This window comes from Oncorhynchus kisutch, linkage group LG22, assembly GCF_002021735.2.
Source record: "Oncorhynchus kisutch isolate 150728-3 linkage group LG22, Okis_V2, whole genome shotgun sequence".
NCBI lineage: Eukaryota > Metazoa > Chordata > Actinopteri > Salmoniformes > Salmonidae > Oncorhynchus > Oncorhynchus kisutch.
In genome coordinates, this window is record NC_034195.2 from 49,445,500 (window position 1) to 49,468,891 (window position 23,392).

The 23,392-nt window shown below is 45.7% G+C and overlaps 2 protein-coding genes across 4 annotated transcripts in view; both read left to right on the forward strand.

The window, feature by feature from the left end:
- LOC109867047 (probable 2-oxoglutarate dehydrogenase E1 component DHKTD1, mitochondrial) overlaps positions 1–8,150 on the forward strand; it is a 35,515-nt gene extending 27,365 nt beyond the window's left edge. For all 3 annotated transcript variants that reach the window (XM_031801050.1, XM_031801049.1, XM_031801051.1), the window contains 5 exons: positions 2,005–2,169; positions 2,359–2,441; positions 5,145–5,311; positions 6,475–6,560; positions 7,051–8,150. In XM_031801050.1, coding sequence (XP_031656910.1) covers positions 2,005–2,169; positions 2,359–2,441; positions 5,145–5,311; positions 6,475–6,560; positions 7,051–7,155 — 606 coding nt within the window. In that variant the 3' untranslated portion in view covers positions 7,156–8,150. The remainder of the gene's footprint in view (positions 1–2,004; positions 2,170–2,358; positions 2,442–5,144; positions 5,312–6,474; positions 6,561–7,050) is intronic.
- A 1,509-nt stretch (positions 8,151–9,659) lies between these two features.
- Positions 9,660–23,392, forward strand: part of LOC109867833 (calcium/calmodulin-dependent protein kinase type 1D) — a 61,854-nt gene continuing 48,121 nt past the window's right edge. Inside the window, exon 1 of the mRNA XM_031801052.1 lies at positions 9,660–10,340. Coding sequence (XP_031656912.1) covers positions 10,246–10,340 — 95 coding nt within the window. The 5' untranslated portion in view covers positions 9,660–10,245. The remainder of the gene's footprint in view (positions 10,341–23,392) is intronic.

Consider the following 23,392-nt stretch of genomic DNA (forward strand, 5'->3'; position numbering starts at 1 on the left):
GGGAGGAATGAGGAGGGGAAGAATGAGGGGAGAGGAGGTGAGGAATGACTTTTGATTAAGAACCTGGGTCAACTACCTCTGTTATTGGGGCGGCAGGGTAGCCTAGTGGTTAGAGCGTTGGACTAGTAACTGAAAGGTTGCAAGTTCAAATCCCCGAGCTGACAAGGTACAAACCTGTCGTTCTGCCCACTGTTCCTAGGCCGTCATTGAAAATAAGAACTGACTTGCCTAGTTTAAAAAATATATATATATATACAGTGCCTTGCGAAAGTATTCGGCCCCCTTGAACTTTGCGACCTTTTGCCACATTTCAGGCTTCAAACATAAAGATATAAAACTGTATCTTTTTGTGAAGAATCAACAACAAGTGGGACACAATCATGAAGTGGAACGACATTTATTGGATATTTCAAACTTTTTTAACAAATCAAAAACTGAAAACTTGGGCGTGCAAAATTATTCAGCCCCCTTAAGGTAATACTTTGTAGCGCCACCTTTTGCTGCGATTACAGCTGTAAGTCGCTTGGGGTATGTCTCTATCAGTTTTGCACATCGAGAGACTGACATTTTTTCCCATTCCTCCTTGCAAAACAGCTCGAGGTCAGTGAGGTTGGATGGAGAGCATTTGTGAACAGCAGTTTTCAGTTCTTTCCACAGATTCTCGATTGGATTCAGGTCTGGACTTTGACTTGGCCATTCTAACACCTGGATATGTTTATTTTTGAACCATTCCATTGTAGATTTTGCTTTATGTTTTGGATCATTGTCTTGTTGGAAGACAAATCTCCGTCCCAGTCTCAGGTCTTTTGCAGACTCCATCAGGTTTTCTTCCAGAATGGTCCTGTATTTGGCTCCATCCATCTTCCCATCAATTTTAACCATCTTCCCTGTCCCTGCTGAAGAAAAGCAGGCCCAAACCATGATGCTGCCACCACCATGTTTGACAGTGGGGATGGTGTGTTCAGGGTGATGGGCTGTGTTGCTTTTACGCCAAACATAACGTTTTGCATTGTTGCCAAAAAGTTCAATTTTGGTTTCATCTGACCAGAGCACCTTCTTCCACATGTTTGGTGTGTCTCCCAGGTGGCTTGTGGCAAACTTTAAACAACACTTTTTATGGATATCTTTAAGAAATGGCTTTCTTCTTGCCACTCTTCCATAAAGGCCAAATTTGTGCAATATACGACTGATTGTTTTCCTATGGACAGAGTCTCCCACCTCAGCTGTAGATCTCTGCAGTTCATCCAGAGTGATCATGGGCCTCTTGGCTGCATCTCTGATCAGTCTTCTCCTTGTATGAGCTGAAAGTTTAGAGGGACGGCCAGGTCTTGGTAGATTTGCAGTGGTCTGATACTCCTTCCATTTCAATATTATCGCTTGCACAGTGCTCCTTGGGATGTTTTAAAGCTTTGGAAATCTTTTTGTATCCAAATCCTGCTTTAAACTTCTTCACAACAGTATCTCGGACCTGCCTGGTGTGTTCCTTGTTCTTCATGATGCTCTCTGCGCTTTTAACGGACCTCTGAGACTATCACAGTGCAGGTGCATTTATACGGAGACTTGATTACACACAGGTGGATTGTATTTATCATCATTAGTCATTTAGGTCAACATTGGATCATTCAGAGATCCTCACTGAACTTCTGGAGAGTTTGCTGCACTGAAAGTAAAGGGGCAGAATAATTTTGCACGCCCAATTTTTCAGTTTTTGATTTGTTAAAGTTTGAAATATCCAATAAATGTCGTTCCACTTCATGATTGTGTCCCACTTGTTTTTAATTCTTCACAAAAAAATACATTTTTATATCTTTATGTTTGAAGCCTGAAATGTGGCAAAAGGTCGCAAAGTTCAAGGGGGCCGAATATTTTCGCAAGGCACTATATATATATATATATATATATATATATATATATATATATTAAAATAGCTAATAATATGATGATCATTGAAACGTATGGTTTCTTGTCTATCTAAATAACCATCATCTCTCGCCATCTCCCCAGCTGTGTGACAGTAAAGAGGAGGGGGTGGATGGTGACAATGTCAACATGGGCGTTGTCAACCCTACGACTCCAGCACAGTATTTCCACCTGCTGAGACGACAAATGATACGCAACTTCCGCAAGCCGCTCATCGTGGCCGGGCCCAAGACTCTGCTCCGATTCTCTGTAAGACATTAAAATATTCAACCTCTAATACAATTAAGCCATACAGTAGTCATTTAGGCTATTTGAGGAGATCCGTTTGGGCAAGGAGAGGTGCAGAAACACTCATCTTCTCACATAGTGACTAGTTATTTATAGATCAGGAGATATTTAATGACTGAGTCGTATTTCCTTCCTGTTTTCTACCTGTAGGGAGCAACATCCAGTCTGGTTGACATGGCTCCTGGTACATATTTCAAGCCTGTGATTGGTGACCCCTCAGTCACACCAGCAAGGTAAAGAAGGACCCACAATACACTCTCCATCAAATAGTACACTGTCAGAAAATAATTTAAATTTGGAACCAATAAAAGGGTCTAGGATGTGATAGATACAGTGCATTCGAAAAGTATTCAGACCACTTGACTTTTTCCACATTTTTGTTACGTTACAGCCTTATTCTAAAATAGATTAAATACAACATTTTCCTCATCATTCTACACTTAATACCCCATAATGACAAAGCAAAAAAATATATATATTTTTTTGCACATTTATAAAAAATTCTAAACAGAAATACCTTATTTACATAACTAATTCAGAACCTTTGCTATGAGACACAAAATTGAGCTCAGGTGCATTCTGTTCCCATTGATCATTCTTGAGATGCTTCCGCAACTTGATTGGAAAGGCACACACCGGTCTATGTAAGGTCCCATAGTTGACAGTGCATGTACCAAGCCATGAGCAAATACCAAGCCATGAGGTCAAAGGAATTGTCCGTAAAGCTCCGAGACAGGATTGTGTCGAGACACAGATCTGGGGAAGGTTACCAAAAAATGTTTGCAGCATTGAAGGTCCCCGAGAACACAGTGGTCTCCGTCATTCTTAAATGGAAGAAGTTTGGAACCACCAAGACTCTTCCTAGAGCTGGTCGCCCGGCCAAACTGAGCAATCGGGGGAGAAGGGCCTTGATCAGGGAGGTGACCAATAACCTGGTGGTCACTGACAGAGCTCCAGAGTTCCTTTGTGGAGATGAACAACCATCTCTGCAGCACTCCACCAATCAGGCCTTTATGGTAGAGTGGCCAGACTGAAGCCACTCCTCAGTAAAAGCCTCATGACAGGCTGCAAGGACACTCAGACCATGAGAAACAACATTCTCTGATCTGATGAAACCAAGATTGAACTCTTTGGCCTGAATGCCAAGCGTCACGTCTGGAGGAAACCTAGCACCATCCCTATGGTGAAGCATGGTGGTGGCAGCATCATGCTTTGGGGATGTTTTTCAGCGGCAGGGACGGAGAGATTAGTCAGGATCGGAACGGAGCAAAGTTCAGAGAGATCCTTGATGAAAACCTGCTCAAGAGCACTCAGGACCTCAGACTGGGGCGACGGTTCACCTTTCAACAGGACAACGACCATAAGCACACAACCAAGACAAGGCAGGAGTGGCTATGGGACAAGTCTCTGAATGTCCTTGAGTGACCCAGCCAGAGCCCCAACTTGAACCCGATCAACCATCTCTGAAGAGACCTGAAAATAGCTGTGCAGCAACATTCCCCATCCAACATGACCGAGCTTGAGAGGATCTACAGAGAAGAATGAAAGAGACTCCCCAAATACAGGTGTGCCAAGCTTGTAGCGTCCTACCCAAGAAGACTCGAGTCTGTAATCGCTGCCAAAAGTGCTTCAACAAAGTACTGAGTAAAGGGTCTAAATACTTTTCCAAGTCCTGTGCATTCAGGTTGTTTTACAAGCAAAGTAATTTGTGTCATTTCACTTTGTCTGTGAAAACAATTAGCACAGACAAATCTGATTAGGCTTAGCCAGAGTAATTTATTTCTTAATATATGTCTCTGGGTGTAGCTTATACCACAGCCTCTGCCATAGAAACAAACGGAGCATGGCTTGGTGACTCTGGTCTTTACAATGCAAAAAAACAACAAAAAACGCTTGTCTGTAGCCAAAACAGTTCAAAACTAAAAACCTGAACAAAATTTCTGGGCAGATTCTCGGGATGCTTTTATCATCATGAGTTAAGGAACTATGAAAATATTTCAAATAAACACTATTTAATCTCTATAAAAATATTTGTCACAGGGAAATATGTAGGTTAATTTAATAGTGAAATCTTAGGGTTGCTGCAGAATTTTATATCCCATTCAAGGTGTGTCATGGTTCCAAAAAGTTTGAGTGACAAAACATTAAGAACACCTTCCTGATATTGAGTTGCTTCCCCCTTTTGTCCTCATTACAGACTCAATTCATCGGGGGATGGACTCTACAAAGTTTTTCATTAGTTTTATTTTACCTTTATTTAACTAGGAAAGTCAGTTAAGAACAAATTCTAATTTACAATGACGACCTACCCTGGCCAAACCCGGACGATGCTGGGCCAATTGTGCGCCACCCTATGGGACTTCCAATCACGGCCGGTTGTGATACAGCCTGGAATCGAACCAGGGTCTGTAGTGAACCAGGGTCTAGCACTGAGATGCAGTGCCATAAACCGCTGCATCACTCAGAAGCCCAAGGTGTCGAAAGCGTTCCACAGGGATGCTGGCCCATGTTGACTCCAATGCTTCCCACAGTTGTGTCAAGTTGGCTGGATGTCCTTTGGGTTGGTGGACCATTCTTGATACACACAGGAAACTGTTGACATTGACAAACCCAGCATCGTTGCAGTTGTGGACACACTCAAGCCGGTGCTCCTGGCACCTACTACCATACCCCTTCTAAGGCTCTTAAATATTTTGTCTTGCCCGTTCACTGTCTGAATGGCACACATACATAATCCATGTCTTAATTTCTCCTCCCATACATTTACACTGATGTGGATTTAACAAGTGACATCAGTAAGGCGTCATAGCTTTCACCTGGAATTCACTTGTTTAGTCTGTCATGGAAGGAGCAGATGTTCCTAATGTTTGGTCCTCTGTGTATAATATTGCTGTCCAGGTTTGATTTTAATAATCCTGTTCTGTCTATCCCTGTAGTGTCCAGCGGGTGGTGTTGTGCTCAGGAAAGCACTACTATGCCCTGTTAAAGCAGAGGGAAACGTCAGCTGCCACTCAGACCACAGCACTGATCCGACTGGAGGAGCTGTGTCCCTTTCCTCTGGAGGCCCTGCAGCAGGAGCTGAACAAGTACACCAATGCTAAAGGTAGGCTGTACCTGACCTGGCCACTACTTACCTCAAACGCTACTGCATCAAAGCGGGGACCGAGAGACTGGAGAAACAGCTTCTATCTCAAGGCCATCAGTGGCTGCTGCCAACATACTGACTCAACTCCAGCCACTTCAATAATGAAAAAATGGATGTAATAATGTATCACTATTCACTGTAAACAATGCCTCTTTATATAATGTTTACATACCCTACATTACTCATCTCATATGTATATACTGTATACCATCTACTGCATCTTGCCTATGCCGTTCGGCCATCGCTCATTCATATAGTTTTATGTACATATTCTGATTCATTCCTTTACACTTGTGTGTGTAAAAGGTAGTTGTTGTGAAATTGTTATATTACATGTTAGATATTACTGCACGGTCGGAACTAGAAGCACAAGCATTTCGCTACACTCGCATTAACATCTGCTAACCATGTGTATGTGACAAATAAAATTTGATTAGATTTTTACTATCATATAAAAATGTATTGGTTGCGTACACATATTTTGCAGATGTTGTCGCAGGTGGAGCAAAATGTTTGTTTCTAGCTCAGTGCAGTAATACCTAACAATACACAAAAAACTCCAAAATGTATCGAAAAGAATTAAGAAATATTAGCACGAGCAATGTCAGAGTCCCGACTATAAATATATGTGTATATTTATTTATTTATTTAAACATGATTAAAGGATGGTGTGTATAGACATTTGTGGACAGTATATGAATAGAAAAGGTATGTACAGCAGTAGTTATATAGAATAAGCCTTGACTAGAATACAGTATATACATGTGAAGTGGGTAAAACGGTATGTAAACAGTATGTAAAGTGTTCCATGTCTGTGTACATAGGGCAGACGTCTCCTAAGGTGCAGGGTTGAGTATCTAAATCTAAAATATTGTTTAGCAGTTGCTTTTATCCAAGTACACCGACGCTTAAGGTACCCTGACCTGACCTCAACCTCACCTGGCTTGGCCCATGCTGGGTCATCACTAATTACCACAGACACCATAGGCTGATTTTCTCAGACACAGATTAAGTCTCGACCTGGTCTAAAAAGCTATTTCAAAGGAACTTCTCCACAGAGCATGTTGTTGTTTTGTTTTTTAATAGACAATGACCTTGGTTTTTGTGTGTGTCCCATACAGAGTTTGTGTGGAGTCAGGAGGAGCCCCAGAACATGGGCCCCTGGTCGTTTGTGGCCCCCAGGTTTGAGAAGCAGCTGGCCTGCAAGGTGAGTCCTGTCCCTGTTTTTGGTTGGTTGTTTTTGTGTGTGGATATTTGACACTTTCATTGAGACCGTTTAGAAATCAGACTGGGATACAGGTAGGTGGGCGCAACCGTGGGAAGGGCGGACCCGGTCGATTGAATCACAGTGGGGAGTCGTAGATATAACTTGTGCTGGGGAGTGTTACCATTGAAGACTCATTTCAGTTGAAGACAACTGACTAGGTATGTCCCTTTCCTTTCCCATTACACCATGGCTCTCCCTGTCCCTGTCTGAAGGACCAGGAAAACACAGTATAGATTTAACTGGGTTTACACCCTGCTTGGAGAATACTAACTAACTTAGGCTAATCTCCTTCGGCCCTATTTGGGACATAAGGTCACAATGAGTTAGAAATCTCTGGACGTTATATCTAGTCTGTTCTCACAGTGTCTCCCACATGGGTGAAGTGCCATGTGAGACAAAATATTAACTATGGATTTCTTCTCTCCCCCAGCTTCGATTGGTCAGTCGGCCTGCTCTGCCCGCCCCGGCTGTGGGCATCGGAGCGCTCCACCAGCAGCAGAACGAGGCCGTCCTCACCGCCACCTTCTCCTCCTGAGCCACTGGAACAACTGGGGCCCAAGATGGACGCTCTTGGGCCCCAAAATGGAAGCTCACTCCCAGCACTACTTCATGAAGCTCCAGTAAAAACCACATGACATCTCCTCTTGGAAAATCCAGACTGAATTCAGATCTGTTTTATGTTTTTTTTAAACCTGTTTCACTGTGGTGATTCAGTCTGGAAGCTAGGCTACCTCTTCTCATCCTCTCCATTCAAAATGCTGTCAAAACACAAGTGCTAAAGGGCTGCTTTCAATGTGGCGGATTCAGTTGCTGTTTGGCGGTTCGTGGGGATGGGTTTAGCATTATGAAATGGAGTTGGAACTATAAAACAACGTGATGTAGACAGTCAGAAATTGCGTAGGGCAATTATTATTACAAATATTTTTTGTTGTTGTTGATTGTGTTCAATTCACTAGCTGTAAGGCATTATTAGGTTACTGACAAATAGCAAAACCTAAATATGGTTCAGATTGAATTACGGCATTAGACACTAAGTTTAGAGCATCATTGTTTTATACATTGATTTTTTTGATTGATCACACAGCAGAGTATTATGATTTCATTTCATTAACCTGACATATGGCTATCATCTTGTTCAGTCTATCATCTTGTTCAGTCTATCATCTTGTTTCTTCGAGAAGATTGTCTCAGGTTGTCAATCAAAAGGGCTTAGGCATTCATCAGTATTGTGCGCATGAGCTGCTGTAGTTTTTCTACTGATTTCAAATGTCAGCCTCAACATCAGTTTGTTATAATAAAATGTCAAAATACTGTTAAAGTGTGACATTTAAACTTCAAAAATGATTGTGTATTTTTGTTTGTGTGTAGAAATCCAAAGATTTTCATTGTGCTTAAATTGTGAAAAAAAAACACCAAGCGAACAACTACTGCACAAATGTGCCTTTCAGCACCACGGCTATTTAATATTTATTTTGGAAAGTTAGGGCTGCTATTTCTCTACAAATTAGTCAAATTAAAATATTAATCCCATCTCAGTAGCAGTTCTGTTTCATTTTCAGAAGGTTGCATTTGTTGTGGATTCTGTCTTTACTGCTACAGGTACGATTTAAACAGTCTGATGTGAATACTGACCATTACTGGATAAGAGTTCTAATTTACTATCTAGTGGTACAAAACTAATGCCCCACTCGGACCACTTCCAGACAGTCCAAGCAAAATTCTTGCTTGAGAAATTGCTCTTCGCTAAGAAGCTATTTAAAAAATATATATATATATGTTTTAACTTTAATCGAAAACTATCATAGTAAAGGTACTTAATTGGTACCCAGAAATGTTTTGATATTTTTTTTAAAATGGCTACGTTGGACTTTTTAAAGGGTAGTTCACACCTGCATAACACATTTTTTTTCCCATGTAGTTTCTTTAGTAGCTACCTTCCATGTTATTACAAAATAGCACTGAATACTTTTCTCAAACAGTTGTGCATATGTTGTGGGAATATTTCTTCTGGTTATCTAAAGCAGACGTTAGATCTAGTCTTGTAATTCCTCTGTTCTTCTTATTGTCAGTAATATAGTAGCATCCTTGCGCTTCTTGAGGGTGACTCAGTTGTACTATGAATTCAAATCAGCACCGAACCACTAAGCCCTTCTGAGAGGATTGGTGTAAACAATATGGCAGTAAATCCATCTTACTCATGAGACAAGTGGAATTGTTGCTATACTTACTTATCTCCTTGCTTACACCCATCAAATCCTCTCAGATATCCACAGGTATCTGGGTGTACAGGCTAGGCCCTCATTTGGGATTCAGGTCTGCCCAGAAAACACAGTATTTTCTGTGAGACGGTATTACTCTGAATCCAGTGCACTGGGGGTAGGTGCCAGGGATTGTTTCTGGGCATGGCCTAAAGCTCCAGAATGGTACATTTTCATTTCAAGGTATACTGTAGTAGCAAGGGGTTGATTTGGCATTCAGGGGCCCAGAAATGAATCAGTCTGTCAAGGGAGACAGACTGGAGAGGCTCCATCATCCCATTAACACCTTCTAATAGAACAGAAGACTCATTTCACTTCCTTTGAGATTTTCTGACACTATAACAGATCTAATTGGTTTTCTAAATAGACAGCCATTGCATTTAACTGAGAGTAGTTTGTCCCTTTTTTTGTTTTGTGGAGAGAGGGGGGGGAAAAAAGATCCTCATAAGTAATTATGATAACTGTTGAACGTGATCTATTCTAAACAGGGGCCAGGGTGGCAGTCCGTGACAAGCCTTTTGGATTGGCTGAGGATGTTGGATGTGCTTTCCATTCTATTATATGCATAAGTAGGAATGGCCTAGGGCAAAAGCAATGCCAGGGGATTTTTAAATACTCCCTCCGGGTTGCCATTTTGTTGTGAGGACTAAGCATAGTTCAATGTCATCATCGTTTTATTCATGTGAAAGCCGTCACTTGCATTGTCCACTATATATATATATATATCTCTCTCCATTACTTGCTCCAATGACACGAGTCGTGGATTTGGTGCAATGCCAACACTAATCGTTCACTCATACATCCTCATCACGCACACTTTCGGCTACATGGGCATGAGAGGAGAGCGGCCTCCCCATCCACCCACTCCTTATTGCTATAACAACCAAAGGCGCGGTCAAGCAGGCAGCGTGACTCAATAGAATAGCGTTTCAATTCAGACGGACACCGACCGACCCCTCCAACGGGAGTTATATTTCTGTCAAGTAAACATAGCCTAAACAGAATCCAGAGAGCTATAGTTCATTGTTGCAAAGCGAATGAGACAGAATAGCGAAGGAGCTCCCCGTCTGTTACGTGAAGATTAGACTAGTGTTATAACCTGTAGGTAGGCTGCTACTGGTGGTAGGGCTGTAGCCTACTGGAGAGTAGGACACCTTTGCTTTCGCAGCGCAGCGGTTGTATGGATGGGCTGAGTAAAGCAAGGTTTAAAACTAACTGGGCGACAATCAGGAAGAAACACTATTCAGTCCTACTTTTTTTGTCGACTAGAGACGGGGCACCATCCCCACTGAGTCAGCACGAGAAGGTGACATTCTTTGTGAAGCGGTACCTCTAATCTTCTCACGTCTGTCTTCCCTGGTGACGACATGGCGAGTGAGAACGGACAGTCTGGTGGGGGATCTTGGAAAAAGAATGTCGATGATATCAAGAAGGTATTCGAGTTCAAAGAAGTCCTTGGAACGTGAGTAATAAATGTGTGGTCTATAGAATCTTGTAACAGGTCCTTAAATTACAACTTTGTTGTCGGCTGTCAAGGGGGTTTACACTAGATAGCACAGCCACAAAGTCTATCGTAAAACTTAATGCATTTTTGTTTCGCTTTTTGGTTTTAATTTAAGGATAGGGGTAGCAGTTTGGTTAGAGGTAGGTTTAAAATGACATTTTATTAAGATAAATTGTTTAAAAAATGGGCATGGTTTATTACTTTGTGGCTGTGGTAACTAGTTACGACCGCTGTCAATCGATTATACAGTGTAACAGAAGCGGAAATGGCAATTGTCTCTACTCTTGTCAACGAAGCTTAGACAATACGACATGTGATATTGCCGGCGTACGTGCGATTTTTGCAAATACTAACGTTTTGAATGATGCTTTATTGTGTCCTACAAATGCTTATGACATCGACAGTTACTAGATGCAACAATTCTAAAGCACGTTGCCAAACTGTCAATAATAGGTATATTCTATGGCAGGAGTTCGATGGAAAAGCGGTCGGGTCCGCCTCTATAGATTTCGACAGTTACCTCTAGGTTACGTTTGGTTTAGTTGGTAGCGCAACGCCATGGTTGTGGGTTCGATTCCCACGTGGGACCAGTACGAGAGAAAATAAGTATAAAAATGTATGCACTCACTACTGTAAGTCGCTGTGGATAAGAGCGTCTGCTAAATTACAATTTAAAAATATATTTATTTATCAATATCAGAGATCAAAGGGTTATAAAGCCGGTCCAAGGTGATGTGTCAAGGCACCTGCATTACAGAATAGATTATCTTGAGGTTTTCTTATTAATTTACTTGTCGTATGTAATCCGAAATACATTAGTTAGCATCTGTTATTAAATGCATTGACAGGACTCTGTGAATGGTAGTCATTGTTTCAGCATCAAAATGGTCAGGAGAATTGGATTGTCAGTTGCTGCCTGCTGATGAAAATGTGTCTTCTGATGTCTAGTCAGACTGGATAACATTGAATAGATACAGAAGATTCCTGGTGCTGAATTATGATCATGTCTAATCTGTATTTAATTGTGATAATACGAAAGGCACTTGTCCACCGGGCAAGTCAGTATATATTGTTTTTAAAAAGTAGCTATTTTCACCTACACACAGGGGGAAAAACAGAAAGATCGGACTACTGGATTTCTTTACATTTAGGTTGTTCACGTCATTTGCCACTGGCAATACACTCTTAGGGGGGGGGGGGGGGGGGGGGGGAAGGTGCTATCTAGAATCTAAAAGGGTTTTTCGGATGTCCCCATAGGAGATCTCTTTTTAGTTCCAGGTAGAACCCTTTTGGGTTCCATATAGAACCTTTTCCACAGTGGGTTCAACGGTTCTACATGGAACCTAGATGGGTTTTACCTGGAACCAAAAAGGGTTCTCATATGGGGACAGCTGAAAAACACTTTTGGAATGATTTTGTCTTTCTCAGAGTGTATGGTCAACTGCTATAATATCATCTTTAGTCTGACATGTTTCCTGGCATTTTACAGCTCCCTCTGGGAGTATGGAACATTTTCATTATCTTTATCATCAGAGACTAACTTACAAATATATATATATATATATATATATACACACACACACACACACACACACACGCACACACACAGACACACACACACACAGACACACGCACACACACACACACACACACACACACACACACACACACACACACACACACACACACACACACACAACCTTGCAACAAGTTGGTATGAAGCTGGTGATGTTCGTGCATGGCTTTCATCAGCCGTGTAGTTCTTCATTCTTGTTATTCTCTTGTGCTTCCACTACTGTACTACGTCAGAGCAGGCAAATTCCTCCAGAGTTTATTTTGGTCCTCCAGTTAGTGCTGCCTGACTGATGGCAGTTTTGCTGTGGGTGAGTTATGATGCAGACAGGGAGCATGTAAGTACTCACTTTGAAGGGCAAATTCCCCAAATGGAGACTGGAAGACGAGCCTTCCAAAAACTCTCTCTGCCTCTAAACTATTTTTCAAGATTTTCATCAAGGGCGGGGTGTTTACATTCATCAGTTAAATAGCGCTGCTTGGTTCCCTCTCCGTTGAATTGATAAGCTGTGTGTTCTAGAAAGTGAAAAACAAAGTCCTTTCACCTACAGATGTTTTCTTCTATTTAATTCCCTCCATGTGGGGCGGCAGGTAGACTAGTGGTTAGAGTGGAGGGGCGGCAGGTAGACTAGTGGTTAGAGTGGAGGGGTGGCAGGTAGTCTAGTGGTTAGAGGGGCGGCAGGTAGTCTAGTGGTTAGAGTGGAGGGGCGGCAGGTAGACTAGTGGTTAGAGTGGAGGGGCAGCAGGTAGACTAGTGGTTAGAGTGGAGGGGCGGCAGGTAGACTAGTGGTTAGAGTGGAGGGGCGGCAGGTAGACTAGTGGTTAGAGTGGAGGGGCGGCAGGTAGACTAGTGGTTAGAGGGGCGGCAGGTAGTCTAGTGGTTAGAGTGGAGGGGCGGCAGGTAGACTAGTGGTTAGAGTGGAGGGGCAGCAGGTAGACTAGTGGTTAGAGTGGAGGGGCGGCAGGTAGACTAGTGGTTAGAGTGGAGGGGCGGCAGGTAGACTAGTGGTTAGAGTGGAGGGGTGGCAGGTAGTCTAGTGGTTAGAGGGGCGGCAGGTAGTCTAGTGGTTAGAGTGGAGGGGCGGCAGGTAGACTAGTGGTTAGAGTGGAGGGGCAGCAGGTAGACTAGTGGTTAGAGTGGAGGGGCGGCAGGTAGACTAGTGGTTAGAGTGGAGGGGCGGCAGGTAGACTAGTGGTTAGAGTGGAGGGGCGGCAGGTAGACTAGTGGTTAGAGGGGCGGCAGGTAGTCTAGTGGTTAGAGTGGAGGGGCGGCAGGTAGCCTAGTGGTTAGAGTGGAGGGGCGGCAGGTAGTCTAGTGGTTAGAGTGGAGGGGTGGCAGGTAGACTAGTGGTTAGAGTTGAGGGGCGGCAGGTAGTCTAGTGGTTAGAGTGGAGGGGCGGCAGGTAGTCTAGTGGTTAGAGTGGAGGGGCGGCAGGTAGCCTAGTGGTTAGAGTGGAGGGGCGGCAGGTAGCCTAGTGGTTAGAGTGGAGGGGCGGCAGGTAGACTAGTGGTTAGAGTGGAGGGGTGGCAGTTAGTCTAGTGGTTAGAGTGGAGGGGCGGCAGGTAGACTAGTGGTTAGAGTGGAGGGGCGGCAGGTAGACTAGTGGTTAGAGTGGAGGGGCGACAGGTAGACTAGTGGTTAGAGGGGCGGCAGGTAGTCTAGTGCTTAGAGTGGAGGGGCGGCAGGTAGACTAGTGGTTAGAGTGGAGGGGCGGCAGGTAGACTAGTGGTTAGAGTGGAGGGGTGGCAGGTAGACTATTGGTTAGAGTGGAGGGGCGGCAGGTAGACTAGTGGTTAGAGTGGAGGGGTGGCAGGTAGACTATTGGTTAGAGTGGAGGGGCGGCAGGTAGCCTAGTGGTTAGAGCATTGGACTAGTAACTGAAAGGTTGCAAGATCGAATCCCCGAGGTCACAAGGTAAAATATATGTCTTTCTGCCCCTGAACAAGGCACTGTTTCTAGGCCGTCATTGAAAATAAGAATTTGTTCTTAACTGACTTGCCTAGTTAAATAAAGGTAATATATAAAGCAACAACACATCCTTCACCTCCCCCTTCTCTTGGGGAGAATGTGATTTGATCTGGTATTGAAGGAGGCCTGTGTCAGAGGGGGAAATATTTTTTGATCAGCCCTGGGAGATTGGTATCAAGCAGGACAAGTATGTCACTCTCAGCTTCAATAAACCGACCCTGCTGGTCTCCATTCACCAGGGTCAACATGGGGATCAGGATTCAGGGGTCCATTTCAATTCAGGAAGTGTAAACTGAAATTGAATTGGAATGTCAGGTTGCTTCCTGAATTGACTGTATTGAAATGTAATGATCCCTGATGGGGATGGCTATTTGCCTTGACTAGAGCTAAACCATAAACCGCTATGGAGATATCCCTTCATAGTGGCTTAGCCTGTTTGTTGTTCAGAATCCGAGATAATTCTCAATATTCTACATCTCTTAGGCTAAATCGCATTCAGATTGCACACTTTTTGGTTTAGCCCAGGGCTAAGAAAGAACATGCGGTTTGAAAGCCCTTCATTTTCCCTAATTTTCCCTCCCCCTCAACCTCATATGGATCTGTGTTCCACCCTGTCCTTTCCTGAGGTACAGGCTGTCCTTTTCCTGAGGTACAGGCTGTCCTTTTCCTGAGCTACAGGCTGTCCTTTTCCTGAGGTACAGGCGGCCCTTCTCCTGAGGTACAGGCTGTCCTTTTCCTGAGGTACAGGCTGTCCTTTTCCTGAGGTACGGGCTGTCCTTTTCCTGAGGTACGGGCTGTCCTTTTCCTGGGGTACAGGCTGTCCTTTTCCTGAGGTACAGGCTGTCCTTTTCCTGAGGTACAGGCTGTCCTTTTCCTGAGGTACAGGCTGTCCTTTTCCCGAGGTACAGGCTGTCCTTTTCCTGGGGTACAGGCTGTCCTTTTCCTGAGGTACAGGCTGTCCTTCTCCTGAGGTACAGGCTGTCCTTCTCCTGAGGTACAGGCTGTCCTTCTCCTGAGGTACAGCCTGTCCTTCTCCTGAGGTACAGCCTGTCCTTCTCCTGAGGTACAGCCTGTCCTTCTCCTGAGGTACAGCCTGTCCTTCTCCTGAGGTACAGCTTGTACCTCTCATCACCATCGGGGAGGAGCAACTTGTTCTCATTGACTTGAACACACGACTGTGACCCCTGGCTTGGGTCAAACGAAGCCCTAACACAATTCCACTCCACTCTATTCCTTCCCACTTCATTCCACACCATTCAATTCCACTCAACTATATTGTCCTTGCAGGGAAATTCATCCAGGAGTACATAAGACCATTGAGGTTGGTTACAAGTTTGTATTTGAAAACCACTTCTAAGACACATACGTTCCGAACTCACTTCAGTCACACTAAAGAGGGAGACTCACTGGACTGGTAGCTGGCACATACACAGATCAAAGACAAAATCATTTGAAAGATTGTTCAGAAAACTAGGTGTTTTAATCGGCGTGTGCTTACTTCGATTTTGACCTTACGCCGATTAGGATAAGCAGAGTAAGGTGTTTACGTGACTATTGCATAATCTGCCTAATTCCATAATCTGTTTAATATTGAATTATTACTGTGCATGTAAACATATTTAATGAAGTACACAGTTAAGAATAACATGTGTTGCATAATCAAATAGGCACAGTGGAAAAGACTCCAGTTGTATACAGGGAGTGGGCGATCGTAATGGCAGGAAGTTGCCATGCCCTCATCTGTTTTTATTCTTAGCTGTGGTTGTGAATGGCCTCTTCTAAACACCTGTGAATCATCATCATGAGTTGCTGTCTTAACAGTGGATAGGTTAAACACCAGTCATCTCTACATCTCAACATGTCTGTCCGCCCAGCTCATTTTTTTTATGTTGAAAAACTTCTTTTTTTTTACACACCGCAAGTCCCATGTCAACACCACAGGGGCCCAGGCCGGCCGTTCCTGCTCCCGGTAGCTCCTGCTGTGTTGTGTATAAGCAGACCCAGTAGGTAGTGTGTTGTGTTGTGTTGTGTAGTGTGTGTACTGTATGCAGTGAGTTAGCTGCCAGGTTGAGACAGTCCTGGCAGCTATTACATATATACACACAGCACTGTCTCCTCCTCCCGGTCCCTCGTTCAGCCAAGAGGCTTTGACTACTTGGGGATTAAGAATAGACTGATCTAGGAAGGAGGAGTGAGGCACAGAGACAGGAAGAGACTCAGATTATCTCCTTCCCCTCCTCCTCCACTTCAGGCTTCCCCATCAGTGTCCAATAGGGATCATCTGTTCTCACTGAACCACCTCAAACCCCTAGCATCTACCCTCTCTAGGCCCGAGACACTTTTAGACCAGAAAGGTTGGATAGTTTATTAGGTAGACCTATGAGCCATATGGTAAAACCTTCAGAGTAGTTTATTACAGAGAAATGTTCAACTACCACCATAATACTCATACCTATTCAATCCTTTAACATCTAGGAGCTAGTGTGTAGGGGTTAGGGTAGGAGCTAGTGTGTAGGGGTTAGGGTAGGAGCTAGTGTGTAGGGGTTAGGGTAGGAGCTGGTGGGTAGGGGTTAGGGTAGGAGATAGTGTGTAGGGGTTAGGGTAGGAGCTAGTGTGTAGGGGTTAGGGTAGGAGCTAGTGTGTAGGGGTTAGGGTAGGAGCTAGTGGGTAGTGGGTAGGGGTTAGGGTAGGAGCTAGTGTGTAGGGGTTAGGGTAGGACCTAGTGTGTAGGGGTTAGGGTAGGAACTAGTGTGTAGGGGTTAGGGTAGGAGCTAGTGGGTAGGGGTTAGGGTAGGAGCTAGTGTGTAGGGGTTAGGGTAGGAGCTAGTGTGTAGGGGTTAGGGTAGGAGCTGGTGGGTAGGGGTTAGGGTAGGAGCTAGTGTGTAGGGGTTAGGGTAGGAGCTAGTGTGTAGGGGTTAGGGTAGGAGCTAGTGTGTAGGGGTTAGGGTAGGAGCTAGTGGGTAGTGGGTAGGGGTTAGGGTAGGAGCTAGTGTGTAGGGGTTAGGGTAGGACCTAGTGTGTAGGGGTTAGGGTAGGAACTAGTGTGTAGGGGTTAGGGTAGGAGCTAGTGGGTAGGGGTTAGGGTAGGAGCTAGTGTGTAGGGGTTAGGGTAGGAGCTAGTGTGTAGGGGTTAGGGTAGGAGCTAGTGGGTAGGGGTTAGGGTAGGAGCTAGTGTGTAGGGGTTAGGGTAGGAGCTAGTGTGTAGGGGTTAGGGTAGGAGCTAGTGTGTAGGGGTTAGGGTAGGAGCTAGTGTGTAGGGGTTAGGGTAGGAGCTAGTGTGTAGGGGTTAGGGTAGGAGCTAGTGTGTAGGGGTTAGGGTAGGAGCTAGTGTGTAGGGGTTAGGGTAGGAGCTAGTGTGTAGGGGTTAGGGTAGGAGCTAGTGTGTAGGGGTTAGGGTAGGAGCTGGTGGGTAGGGGTTAGGGTAGGAGCTAGTGTGTAGGGGTTAGGGTAGGAGCTAGTGTGTAGGGGTTAGGGTAGGAGCTGGTGGGTAGGGGTTAGGGTAGGAGCTAGTGTGTAGGGGTTAGGGTAGGAGCTGGTGGGTAGGGGTTAGGGTAGGAGCTAGTGTGTAGGGGTTAGGGTAGGAGCTAGTGTGTAGGGGTTAGGGTAGGAGCTGGTGGGTAGGGGTTAGGGTAGGAGCTGGTGGGTAGGGGTTAGGGTAGGAGCTAGGAGCTGGTGGGTAGGGGTTAGGGTAGGAGCTAGTGTGTAGGGGTTAGGGTAGGAGCTGGTGGGTAGGGGTTAGGGTAGGAGCTGGTGGGTAGGGGTTAGGGTAGGAGCTAGTGTGTAGGGGTTAGGGTAGGAGATAGTGTGTAGGGGTTAGGGTAGGAGCTAGTGTGTAGGGGTTAGGGTAGGAGCTAGTGTGTAGGGGTTAGGGTAGGAGCTAGTGTGTAGGGGTTAGGCTAGGAGCTGGTGGGTAGGGGTTAGGGTAGGAGCTAGTGTGTAGGGGTTATGGTAGGAGCTAGTGTGTAGGGGTTAGGGTAGGAGCTAGTGTGTAGGGGTTAGGCTAGGAGCTGGTGGGTAGGGGTTAGGGTAGGAGCTAGTGTGTAGGGGTTAGGGTAGGAGCTAGTGTGTAGGGGTTAGGGTAGGAGCTAGTGTGTAGGGGTTAGGCTAGGAGCTAGTGTGTAGGGGTTAGGGTAGGAGCTAGTGTGTAGGGGTTAGGCTAGGAGCTGGTGGGTAGGGGTTAGGGTAGGAGCTAGTGTGTAGGGGTTATGGTAGGAGCTAGTGTGTAGGGGTTAGGCTAGGAGCTGGTGGGTAGGGGTTAGGGTAGGAGCTAGTGTGTAGGGGTTAGGCTAGGAGCTGGTGGGTAGGGGTTAGGGTAGGAGCTAGTGTGTAGGGGTTATGGTAGGAGCTAGGAGCTGGTGGGTAGGGGTTAGGGTAGGAGTTAGGAGCTAGTGTGTAGGGGTTAGGGTAGGAGCTAGTGTGTAGGGGTTAGGCTAGGAGCTGGTGGGTAGGGGTTAGGGTAGGAGCTAGTGTGTAGGGGTTAGGCTAGGAGCTGGTGGGTAGGGGTTAGGGTAGGAGTTAGGAGCTAGTGTGTAGGGGTTAGGGTAGGAGCTAGTGTGTAGGGGTTAGGCTAGGAGCTGGTGGGTAGGGGTTAGGGTAGGAGCTAGTGTGTAGGGGTTAGGCTAGGAGCTGGTGGGTAGGGGTTAGGGTAGGAGCGAGTGTGTAGGTGTTAGGAAAGGAGCTAGTGGTTAGGGTAGGAGCTAGTGGTTAGGGTTAGGGTAGGAGATAGAGTATAGGGGTTAGGGTAGGACTAGGAGCTAGGAGCCAGTGTGTAGGGGTTAGGGTAGGAGCGAGTGTGTAGGTGTTAGGGTAAGAGCTATTCTGACCTATTCTGTCCTGACCTGTTCTGTCCTCCCCTATTCTGACCTATTCTTTCCTGACCTGTTCCGTCCTCTCCTATTCTGTCCTATTAGGTCCTGACCTGTTCTGTCCTCTCCTATTCTTTCCTGACCTGTTCTGTCCTCTCCTATTCTGACCTATTCTTTCCTGACCTGTTCTGTCCTCTCTTATCCTGTCCTGACCTGTCCTGACCTGTTCTGTCCTCTCCTATCCTGCCTTGTTCTGTCCTGACCTGTTCTGTCCTCTCCTATTCTGTCCTGACATGTCCTGACCTGTTCTGTCCTGACCTATTTTGTCCTGTCCTGACCTGTTCTGTCCTATCCTATTCTGTCCTATTCTGTCCTGACCTGTTCTGTCCTCACCTATTCTGTCCTGACCTGTCCTGTCCTGTTCTGTCCTCGCCTATTCTGTCCTATTCTGTCCTGACCTATTCTGTCCTCCTCTATTCTGTTCTGTCCTGACCTGTTCTGTCCTATTCTGTTCTGTCCTGACCTGTCCTGACCTGTTCTGTCCTCTCCTATTCTATCCTATTCTGTCCTGACCTGTTCTGTCCTCTCCTATTCTGTCCTATTCTGTCCTCTCCAATCCTGCCCTATGCTGACCTATTCTGTCCTCTCCTATTCTGTCCTGACCTGTCCTGACCTGTTCTGTCCTCTCCTATTCTGTTCTTTCCTGACCTGTCCTATTCTGTCCTCTCCTATTCCGTCCTCTCCTATTCTCTCCTATTCTGTCCTGACCTGTCCTGACCTGTTCCGTCCTCTCCTATTCTGTCCTATTAGGTCCTGACCTGTTCTGTCCTCTCCTATTCTGTCCTATTCTGTTCTGTCCTCTCCTATCCTGCCTTGTTCTGTCCTGACCTGTTCTGTCCTCTCCTATTCTGTCCTGACCTGTTCTGTCCTGACCTATTTTGTCCTGTCCTGACCTGTTCTGTCCTCTCCTATTCTGTCCTGACCTGTTCTGTCCTCCCCTATTCTGTCCTGACCTGTTCTGTCCTCTCCTATTCTGTCCTGACCTGTCCTGTCCTGTTCTGTCCTCGCCTATTCTGTCCTATTCTGTCCTGACCTATTCTGTCCTCCTCAATTCTGTTCTGTCCTAACCTGTTCTGTCCTATTCTGTTCTGTCCTGACCTGTCCTGACCTGTTCTGTTCTGTCCTTCCCTATTCTGTCCTATTCTGTCCTGACCTGTTCTGTCCTCTCCTATTCTGTCCTATTCTGTCCTCTCCTATCCTGCCCTATGCTGTCCTATTCTGTCCTCTCCTATTCCGTCCTCTCCTATTCTGTCCTGACCTGTCCTGACCTGTTCTGTCCTCCCCTATTCTGTTCTGTCCTGACCTGTCCTATTCTGTCCTCTCCTATTCCGTCCTCTCCTATTCTCTCCTATTCTGTCCTGACCTGTTCTGTCCTCTCCTATTCTGTCCTGTTCTATCCTGTCCTGTTTGTGTTGAGAAACAGAATGGATTGCACCTGTCAGCCAGCCATTCAACTGATCTGTAGGAGAGGAACAATATTATAAAGTAGATGTCAGGGTCCGTGGATCAATAGCAGAATGTTATTATGTTTGTGAACACCCTCCGCAGCACAGCAGCTGTGTCTGCGTGTGCATCCCAAATGGCACCCTAATCCCTATAGAGGGCCTTGGTCAAAAGTAGTGCATGCTGTAGGGAATAGGGTGCCATTTGAGATGTAGACCATATAGATAGCCCTGTAATGGTGTTACGGTATGTTTTCATCTGTTCTCATGCTGTTAGTCACTCGTTATCTAATGAGATCTGCTGTGTCACTAAAGCCATCAAGTCTATCACCGTCACAGTCTCTCTCTTTCTCTCACTGTCTCTCTCTCTGTCTCTCTCTTTCTCTGTCTCTGTCTCTGTCTCTCTCTTTCTCTCTGTCTCTCTCTCTGTCTGTCTCTTTCTCTGTCTCTCTCTCTGTCTCTCTCTCTCTCTCTCTGTCTCTCTCTCTGTCTCTCTCTGTCTCTCTGTCTGTCTCTCTCTCTCTTTCTCTCTGTCCCTCTCTTTGTCTCCCTTTCTCTCTTTCTGTCTCTCCCTCTCTCTCTTTCTGTCTCTCGCTCTCTCTTTCTCTCTTTCTGTCTCTCCCTCTCTCTCTTTCTGTCTCTCGCTCTCTCTTTCTGTCTCTCTCTCTCTCTTTGTCTCTCTCTCCCTCTCTCTTTTCCTGTCTCTCCCTCTCTCTTTCTGTCTCTCTTTATGTCTCTCTCTTTATGTCTCTCTCTCTCTCTCTCTCTCTTTCTCTTTCTGTCTCTCTCTTTGTCTCTCTTTGTCTCTCTCTCTCTCTCTCTCTCTCTCTCTTTCTGTCTCTCTTTCTGTCTCTCTCTTTGTCTCTCTCTCTCTCTCTCTCTTTCTGTCTCTTTATCTCTCTCTCTCTCTCTCTCTCTCTCTCTCTCTCTCTCTCTCTCTCTCTCTCTCTCTCTCTCTCTCTCTTTCTCTTTCTGTCTCTCTCTTTATGTCTCTCTCTCTCTCTCTCTCTCTCTCTCTTTCTCTCTTTATGTCTCTCTCTTTATGTCTCTCTCTCTCTCTCTTTCTGTCTCTCTTTATGTCTCTCTCTTTGTCTCTCTCTCTCTCTCTCTCTCTCTCTCTCTCTCTCTCTCTCTCTCTCTCTCTCTCTCTCTCTCTCTCTCTTTCTCTTCAGGTCTAATTCCAGTGCTTTAAGCTGTTGGTATTTTCAGGTAGTGAATAAGTGTCCTCAGCAGTGAGCCCTGCTCCAGATACCATGTGAGCTGACCTAAATGGTTAACTGACGATGCAGCCCGGTCACAGATCGGTGCCTGCTCTTGCGTTCTCCCTTGCTGCTGTTGTTGTCAAGAGAAACATGCTTGGCTCTGCAATTCCATAAGGAGTTGGTAAGAGAGCAGAGACCGGCTAATGATGATGATGATGATGCACTGGTCAGAGAAACATTTAGAATAATGAGTTAATACATACTCATACAGTTCCCTCTTAAACTGATGCCATTTGTGCAGGACAATTAGATCACTATGAAACAGGTGACCACTGTAACCACATTCACTATCAGTGGAGAGCACTATAGTACAAATATCAGTTTAAAGCAGGGGTGTCAAACACGACAATCTGGATCTAAACTGTGTATAAATGATAAAGGACCTACATTCATACTGTATCTTGACTGTGTCCAAAAGTGGTTATCTGTGTTCCAATGTGGACACAGCCGTGTCTATGTGTGTGTGTGTGTGTTGTAAGTTTGTGTGTTTGTATTATCTGTGTGTGTATACTCTTACAAAAAAAACTCTTTTGAGTTCCATGTATAACCCTTTCCACAGAGGGAACCCAAAAGAGTTCTACCTGGAACGCAAAAGAGTTCTACCTGGAACGCAAAAGAGTTCTACCTGGAACCCAAAAGAGTTCTACCTGGAACCCAAAAGAGTTCTACCTGGAACCCAAAAGAGTTCTACCTGGAACCCAAAAGGGCTTTCCTATGGGGACAGCCAAAATAAGGCCCTCTGAGCCCCAGTACAGTTGTCAGTAAGGCCCTCTGAGCCCCAGTACAGCTGTCAGTAAGGCCCTCTGGGCCCCAGTACAGCTGTCAGTAAGGCCCTCTGAGCCCCAATACAGCCAGCTGTCAGTAAGGCCCTCTGAGCCCCAGTACAGCCAGCTGTCAGTAAGGCCCTCTGAGCCCCAGTACAGCCAGCTGTCAGTAAGGCCCTCTGAGCCCCAGTACAGCCAGCTGTCAGTAAGGCCCTCTGAGCCCCAGTACAGCCAGCTGTCAGTAAGGCCCTCTGAGCCCCAGTACAGCCAGCTGTCAGCAAGGCCCTTTGAGCCCCAGTGCAGCTGTCAGTAAGGCCCTCTGAGCCCCAGTACAGCTGTCAGTAAGGCCCTCTGGGCCCAGTACAGCTAGCTGTCAGTAAGGCCCTCTGGGCCCAGTACAGCCAGCTGTCAGTAAGGCCCTCTGAGCCCCAGTACAGCTGTCAGTAAGGCCCTCTGGGCCCAGTACAGCCAGCTGTCAGTAAGGCCCTCTGAGCCCCAGTACAGCTGTCAGTAAGGCCCTCTGAGCCCCAGTACAGCCAGCTGTCAGTAAGGCCCTCTGAGCCCCAGTACAGCTGTCAGTAAGGCCCTCTGAGCCCCAGTACAGCTAGCTGTCAGTAAGGCCCTCTGAGCCCCAGTACAGCTGCCCACAGGGGTTTGGAGTGTGCCAGACAGAGCAGAGGGATAGCTATCTGGAGAGAGAGGAGATTGGGCAGTAATCGCCCGTATCAAAACAGTAACAGTCGGGTGCTCCCAAGAGATTTCTGGCTTAGCCGCGATCTTTAGAGCAGATTTTGTTGAAGGCTCTCTGGCAGTTCCTTTCTCTCTCAATGCTCTCCAGCAGATTCTACCCTCACTTTTGTATTTACATTTTTTTTGGTAAGAGTGACTATACGAGCCAGCTCTTATCGTTCTAAGGTCAGTCTCAGACAAACTAATCTCCAATAAGAAAGATTAGAATGATTATTTCCCCCATTTAGACTCTGACTAGCCGAGCCCAGAGCAAACATTCCAGGAAAGCAACCGCAGGCCAGGGTCATATAACAGGCCACTAGTGTTGATGCAGTGGCAGACATTGAACAGTGGGTGTGTTAGTAACAATGATGTATATAAACTCTAGATTGCTGATGCTATGTAAT